Source organism: Engystomops pustulosus, chromosome 1, assembly GCF_040894005.1.
Source record: "Engystomops pustulosus chromosome 1, aEngPut4.maternal, whole genome shotgun sequence".
NCBI lineage: Eukaryota > Metazoa > Chordata > Amphibia > Anura > Leptodactylidae > Engystomops > Engystomops pustulosus.
In genome coordinates, this window is record NC_092411.1 from 83,287,844 (window position 1) to 83,295,757 (window position 7,914).

The following is a 7,914-nucleotide window of genomic DNA, read 5'->3' on the forward strand; positions in this document are numbered from 1 at the left end:
TAACTGTAGCCAAACAAGAGGGGGTCAAAGCAGTGCTCTGGGGCGCATGTTATAGCCATAGGCTGTCCTTGCATCATATTGCATTACATCCTGTTTGTGGGATCATACTAACGTAAGGGTCCATTGTCACAGGGTGACCCCATATGTGTGAAGCCACCCCATGGGTAGCTTTAGCACTTCATTTCAGAGCGCAGGGGGTCGTGCCACTGCCCGTTTCATTAGCGTTTCCACTGAAACGCATGCAATTGTTTAGCAACTACCCGTTTTGCTGCAACCAGCAGTTTTTTTTCACTCCACTCCTGCTTTGGATGGCAAACTATATCTGAAAAACTGAACATCTGAACACAACCTTAAGCTGTATACACATGTTCAGTTTTTCCCATGCTGAGCCCTATTCATGCAGAGCTGGGGTTTGCTGAATATTGCAGAACACCCACCGCTACTACCCGTGGGCAGGGTTGGCACCAATCACAGGTATCAACCCTGCTGTTGCCGCGGTGGTATTCAAAACAGGGTGCTGCCCTCTTGGTTCTGATAGTCTCTTCCCCAAACCTCGTCAGTTGCCATGACAGCCTCAGGTCTTTGTTGGGTGGTTGTATCCAAGGACAGCAGGACTTGATATAAGGGAAATTTTCACACAGATATGGTTCCCCCACCCCTTTATACATGGCAGATTAAAGGTGATGCCCAAACAATAATACCCCTCTAAACCCATTGCCCCAAAAAGGGCCAAACTTGCTCCGTGTTCTCCCTGCAACTGCTGAACTGTACACCACATCAGCAGGTGTAGGTTCAGCTTAAAACCTGCAAGTGCACTAAGGTGGGTTTGTCAGACCAAATTCATTACTGGGTAATGGGCTTTAAAGCAACACCATTTAAAGGAAACCTACCACTGCTGATGGTATTAGATGTAAACACCGGGTACCAGCTCAGGGTGAGCTGGTGCCGGAGCTTACCTTTGCTAGTGATTTAAGCCGCTATATCGCGGTTTAAACACATTTTGATGAACAACCCCGAGGTAGCTTCGGCGCCGTGCCTCCATAGGAAGTGCCAGAGGCGTCACGCGCCCAGTGTTTACATCTAATAACTACCATCAGCAGTGGTAGGTTTCCTTTAAATGGTGTTGCCATGACAGCCTCGGGTCTTTGTCAGACTCAAGGCTGCATGGTTGTAATGAATCCTATGCAAAAACACCATATACTGCACTATAGTACTATTACAGTATATGGTAGGAATAATCAGACCATCTAGGGTTTTAAAGTTCAAATAGTGACAAAAAAAAAAAAATTTAAGTAGTGACTAATGTTGCGCAGACCTCAAAATGGTAGCAATGAAGACATCAGCTCATTTCTCAAAAAAAAAAAAAAAAAAATCTGTGCATCTTCGTATGAAAAAGTTATTACCGTCAGGAGATGGCAACTTTTTTTCGTACACATTTAATTTTTGAAAATAAATTAATGCAATAAAGCCTATATTAGAAAAAAAATTTGGTATCACCCTGATCGTACCAAACCAAAGAATAAAGCAGTTATTTGGAGCGCAGTGAAAGTTGTAAAAACTGAGAACTTGACGCATATGCTATTTTTTTCACCGCTTCCCAGTACACAGAATAATCAACATCACAGGAAAGTAATTTTTTTTTTTTTTTTTTTTACACACACAAAATAAGCCCTCCCACAGCTCTTTACATGGAAAAATGAAGAAGTCATGGATTTTTGAAGGTGGAGAGCAAGAAATGAGCAAAAAAAAAAAAACCTGCATCCTTAAGGGGTTAAAGTGTGAACCTAGCCTTACAATTACAGTACTGGCACTGTAGTTTAGTCAGCAGACAGGGACTCCCTGCATAATTTTTGCCAGTCTGCAGTCCAATTACGATCTGACCAACACACAGCTATGCTTCCACAGGCAGACACAGTTGAGTTATCAAGCTCCAAAAATGGCTTCTATATTACCCATAATTCATTGAGAATCACATGGTCACTCTACCATCTGTACCTACGGTGTTATATGTAGATAGATATCTAGATGTAGATATGGCAAAAGGAGAGAGCTCAGCCATCTCCGGCACTAGTATTCACAATCTTAGGATTCAGCAGATAGCTGAGTTCTCTTCTGCAACAATACTTTAATATTGAATGGAATAGGAACAACACACACTCAACCAGTAAGGATCGGACCCATTTTTGGTCATTATTGTGTATTTTAGCAGTCAGACCCCCACTGATACAGTTCTAGCAGCAGACAGGGAGTCCTTGCATCATTTCTGTATGATTAACCCCTTAATGACCGCCCTATCGGGATTCTACGGCGGTCATTAAGGGTACTTCTTCTGATGCGACGCCTTTCTACGGCGGCGCATCAGAAGAAGATTTCGGGACATCGGGTTATTATAGTGCCGGTGTCGGGCTGTGATATTACAGCCCAGACCCGGCACTAACACCCGGGATCGGAAAAACTCCGATCCCGGGTGTTTAACCCCTTGCACGCCGCGGTCAAGCATGACCGCGGCGTGCAAGTGTGTCCCCCGTGGATCGGACCCCCCCGGTGTGCTTACCGGGGGATCCGATCCCTCCTGCCGCTGCCCCGGGTTCCGACGAGTGACCCGGGGCTGTCGGCTCCTCTTCTCACCGGGTCCTGCCTTCCTGGCAGGACCCGGCTGTAAGTAACTGAGCATGCGCGGCATGCTCAGTTACTTACACTATACACTGCAATACAAGTGTATTGCAGTGTAAAGGCTTGAATAAGCGATCAGATGATCGCTTATTCAAGCCAAGAAGTAGAAAATGTAAAAAAGTAAAAAAAAAAAAATTAAATCTTTTTATAATATAATTAAATAAATAAATAAAATAAAAGTCCCATAATCTCCCCTGTAACACATAAAATGCAAATAAAGTATATAAAACACAAAACACGTACATATTTGGTATCACCGCGTCCGTATTAATCTGTACAATAAATCTAAATCAATATTGAACCCGCTCGGTGAACTACGTAAAAAAAAAACTCGAAAAACTTCCCATAATATACAATTTTTCATCAAACACCATCACAAAAAATGTTCTAAAAAGTGATCAAAAAAAGTTACGGTACCTAATATGATACGACTGAAAAGAACGACTGTTTTCGCAAAAAATAAGCCCTCAACCAGATCTGACAACAGAAAAATACAGAAGTTATCGCCCTGAAAACTTGTCAATAGTAAAAACAATGCGATTTTCTCCAATATTGGTTTTGCTCAGGAAAATTGAGCAAAATAAGAAAAACTATATAAATAAGGTATCACCGCAATCGTAGTGAACCAGAGAATAAAGATAAAATATTATTTTTACGTTACGGTGAGCGGGGGGGGGGGGGGGATGCTCACAATCCAAAATAAAAATTGATGATTTTGTTTGTGTCCCCCTTGAAATAGTTAATAAAATCTCATGAATAAGCTTTAGACTCCCAAAATAAATTTATACATTGTATCTCATCCCATAAAAAATAAGCCCTCATATGATCGCATTATCAAAAAAAATAAAAATTTATAGGTCGTACAATGTGACAATACAAATCTGCTGTGGACGGCGCCTCCATTCATTCTATGCTCGGCCGTGCGCCCGTACAGCAGTTTACCACCACATATGGGGTATCAGTAAACTCGGGAGGAATTGGGCATCAAGCGTTGCAGTGCGTTTCATCATTTAATTTATTCTGAAAATGTCAGTTTTGGCCTAAATGAATGTATTTCCAAAAAAATTCCATAGTTTCTAAATCGCAGGTCCATATTTTTTAACCCATGTGAAACACTTAAAGGGTTAATGAACTTAATAGAAGTTGTTTTACATATGTTGAGGGGTGAAGTTTCTATAGTGGGGTAATTTATGAGGTTTTACTATTATTTAGGCCTTACAAAGTCACTTGAAAGCTGAGTTGTCCCTCAAAATGTGAGTTATGGCAATTTTCATGAAAATAAGAAAAATCGCACCTAAAGTTCTGCACCTCATAACATCCTAGAAAAATGACCGGAAGCATAAAATATCATCCCAACATAAAGCAGATATTCTGTAAATGTTAATTATCAAACTTTTTGGGTAGTTTTACTTCCTGTCTGGAAACCAGAACATTTCAAACTTGGAAAATGAAGAATTTTTACAAACTTTTGCCAAATTTTCACTTTTTTTCAGAACGAAACGCAAAACTTATCACTTAAATTTTATAACTAACATGAAGTACAATGTGTCACGAGAAAACATTCTCAAAATCACCAGGATATGTTAAAGCGTTCCGAAGTTATAACCAATTATCGTGAGACATGTCAGATTTGAAAAATCGAGTCTGGTCATTGAGCTGAAAACTAGTGTCGGTGATAAGGGGTTAAAGTACAACACCTGGGGGAGGGAATGAGTGCAAGAGACATACACACCATACTGTATCAGTTCCAAGCCATAAATGAATGCACAATGGGCATACACTTCATCTTTAACAAAGGTCCTATGATCTGTAGAGAAGTTTATATAATATTGAATATTACAATAAACGTAGACCAGCACCATGTCTGGTTACATGAGAATCATGTGGTCATATGCTGCTGACCTTTGTGGTAACAATAGATGGACATTAACATACATTGCGTGCATCATCTCAGCCACAGACCAGACATAAAAGAAAAAAAGGTTTAATTTTTAGAAAAAGAAAACTTACAAAATAAATACAGTTCCATTTCTCTTTACAAGATCTTTATCACCAGTATGAAAACACATCAGTACATGTAACAGTGGAGTCCCAGTTAGACAAGGTACATTGGGTGGACAGGAATTGTTCCCTCAAACCTGACTTTATAAGCAGTCCATAATTAATCATTCGTCTAACCAGACTTAAACAGAAGAATCGCAACTTGGCCCAAATAGAAGTAAATGAAGTGTTTGGTCTCATGTGTGACGTAGCTTCCAAAATTCCTGCCCACGATGCAGTGCCATGTGGGGTTGTACTTCTTGTCAAACTCCTGAAGAAAGAATAAAGAGAATCATATTTTATGTGCATCATATTAGTCTTCAGCCATAATGAGGGTTGTTGTGGCAGGAGCTGGAAATGGTAAGGCTGGGATCTTTTTTACTGTAAACTGACTCCATACAAGATCTGGTCGCATTGGGAGGCAAGAAATGTAGCCTCAACACAAGTCTTACACCCACAGACATGAGGAACACGCAGACCCAGGGCTGTATACAAGATCTGGGGTAGCAAGATGGCTAAGGGTGATGGCACACGTGGAGGTTTGAATGTGTTTTTTTTGGCCCTTTTTCAAGCAGTCTATTGAAAAACGCATGCAGTTTTTGAAAATGCATCAGTTGTTGACAGGTTTGACCAATTATCTTAATTCACACTGGTCGAAAACCCATGCAGTTTTTGATGGACTGCATAAAAACGGGCCAAAAACACATTCAAAACGCCACGTGTGTCATCATCCTTAGTGTTTGACATTACAGCCCTGCGGACCTGGATTTAAGTCCCAGGGTCAACATCTGCTAAGAGTTTGTATGTTCTGCATGTTTTCATGGGTTTCCTCCCACACTCCAAAAAACATACTGGTAGGTTGATTAGATTGTGAGCCCCATTGGGGACAAGGACTGATTTGACAAGCTCTGTGTAGCGCTGCTTAATCTGCGTGTGCTATATAAATAAAAGAAATAATAATAATAATAAACTGATAACTGATTAAATGAGCCATTCGAAGTTTCACCGTAAAGAATATTATTATTATTATTATGGCAGAGTAGCTTTCACACAAGTACTACACCCACAGACATAACGAACATTCATACCAAATCTTATACACTGCCTTGGGTCTCACTGGGGGTTCAGGTAGTATAGCCTCCACACAAGTAGGACACACCCATAGACATGATGAAAGCTCAGAGCCAGGGCTGTATACAAGATCTGATCACACTGGGGGTCAGGTAGTATAGCCTCCACAAATACTCCACCCATAGACATGATGAAAGCTCAGAGCCAAGGCTGATCACACTGGGGGTCAGGTAGTATAGCCTCCACACAAGTACAACACCCATAGACATGATGAAAGCTCAGAGCCAGGGCTGTATACAAGATCTGATCACACTGGGGGTCAGGTAGTATAGCCTCCACAAATACTCCACCCATAGACATGATGAAAGCTCAGAGCCAGGGCTGTATACAAGATCCGATCACACTGGGGGTCAGGTAGTATAGCCTCCACACAAGTACAACACCCATAGACATGATGAAAGCTCAGAGCCAAGGCTGATCACACGGGGGTCAGGTAGTGCACAAGTACTACACGTATAGGGGAGGCACTCACCTTCTTGATACAAGCAGCTATGTCTTTCTCGATGTTGAATTTCTCCAGGGCTAGGGTGGCAACCTCCACAGCATCTTGCTGCATCTCTTCAGACATGTCAGCATTCTTGATGACTGCTTTTCTCTCAGACATGATGTCCTATAAGTACATGGCATTACTTCCAGTCCTCACGAGACACTAGATGTACATATAGAAGTACAGCTCCCAGCATTTCACTTACTCTGTGTGGTGGTCTCCCGCCTTCTGATGTAACAGCGTTATCTTCCTCCCCGCAGCCCTCAGGAGCTCAGTTACCAACGCTCGTTCTTCTTCCACACTGGTCCTCACCGCACTGCAGCCTCTATTACTTACCGCCTTACATTCCCACGCTGCAGCTGATTGGCCAGAATCTCACCCACACGTATTCTTATTGGTTACCCAGTAAATCAGCTCCCGCTTCTTTTCTCAGCACTCTGTTTCATCCCAAAATGCACCGCGGATTAGCGTCCGTCTCTATAGAGACCCATGCGGCAACTAGCGGGACTGTGCCTCAGGCGGCGTCTCCTAGGTGACACGTGCACACACCGAGTGTCGCTGTGATCGCTCCTGACGGTGCTCCGGGTGTAACGTGCAGCGCGAGGTGACAACCACGTACCGGCAACACTGTACGAGCCTCGACAACCGTGGTAGACGCTATAGTAGTAACAAGTAATTTAAAGATTCAGTCTGCAGAGTACTGTTACACCAGTGTCTATTTATACATCACCGCCAGCCACTCTTATTTTAACAAATTATGAAACATTAAAAAGGTTAAAACTGAGCAAAACATAAGCTCAATTTATGGGCTGAGGTTATAACGTGTGGCATTAGGAAGCAGAAATATTTTAGCCGTCAATTATTGCTTGGACTTGTTAGGCTGCCGTCACATGTTCCGCTAGTGTTGCTCTCCTGGGAAACACACATGAAATCGGGTCGAGTCCCGCCCCCCCTAGGGTGAAGACACACATGGCGTTTTTAGTTAGTGCGTTTTCACATCGCATTTTTTTGAAAACGCATGCGTTTTTGACCAGTTTGAATTAAGATAATTGGTCAAACCTGTCAAAAACGCATGCGTTTTCCAAAAATGCATGCGTTTTTAACGATGTGAAAACGCACTAACCAAAAACGGCCTAAAAACGCCATGTGTGTCTTCACCCCTAGGCTCGCTAGCGGAATGTGTGACCCCGGCCTTATGATATTCTGGGAGCCAAAGGCTATGGCCACATCTTGTGGTAGGTGCTCTTGGATGTAGCTATGCTGTTCTTTAAACACAACCTGTCAGGGCGATTTGGGACACTAAACCACCCATAGGTCCATTTTGTCCATTGGTTTAGGCCGCGATCGCATGTTCATAACGATTGATAAGCCGATCGCATGTGCGTTCGGACCGAGGACCGCCCCCTGTGCACTAGCGTCGCCTTATGAACGGACGCCTAGCGGAACGTGACCGTGCCCTTAGTGTCACTAGAAGATAATAAACATATTTATTTACCTTGGTCCGGAGCTCCTGGCGCCTGCCCAGTCATACAATGAAACCGGCGTACTACACCCCTCGATTAACTGTGCATGCGCTGTGGGTA

At 42.7% G+C, this 7,914-nt stretch overlaps 1 protein-coding gene across 1 annotated transcript; it reads right to left on the reverse strand.

The window, feature by feature from the left end:
* Positions 1-4,647: 4,647 nt before the first annotated feature.
* Positions 4,648-6,761, reverse strand: DYNLL1 (dynein light chain LC8-type 1). Its single transcript, XM_072146161.1, has 3 exons — positions 6,537-6,761; positions 6,317-6,454; positions 4,648-4,984 (listed from the first exon to the last, which is right to left on the reverse strand). The coding sequence occupies exons 2-3, from the start codon at positions 6,446-6,448 to the stop codon at positions 4,847-4,849; spliced, it is 270 nt and encodes an 89-aa protein (XP_072002262.1). The 5' UTR covers positions 6,449-6,454; positions 6,537-6,761; the 3' UTR covers positions 4,648-4,846.
* Between the last annotated feature and the right edge of the window lie 1,153 nt (positions 6,762-7,914).

What these genes read in the sequence shown, in the direction of transcription:
- DYNLL1 (XM_072146161.1), bottom strand. Translation starts at nt 6,448, where the DNA reads ATGTCTGAGAGAAAAGCAGTCATCAAGAATGCTGACATGTCTGAAGAG. An exon ending in TAGCTGCTTGTATCAAGAAG is followed by an intron (nt 4,985 to 6,316) that starts GTGAGTGCCTCC and finishes TTCTTTCTTCAG; the next exon opens with GAGTTTGACAAGAAGTACAA.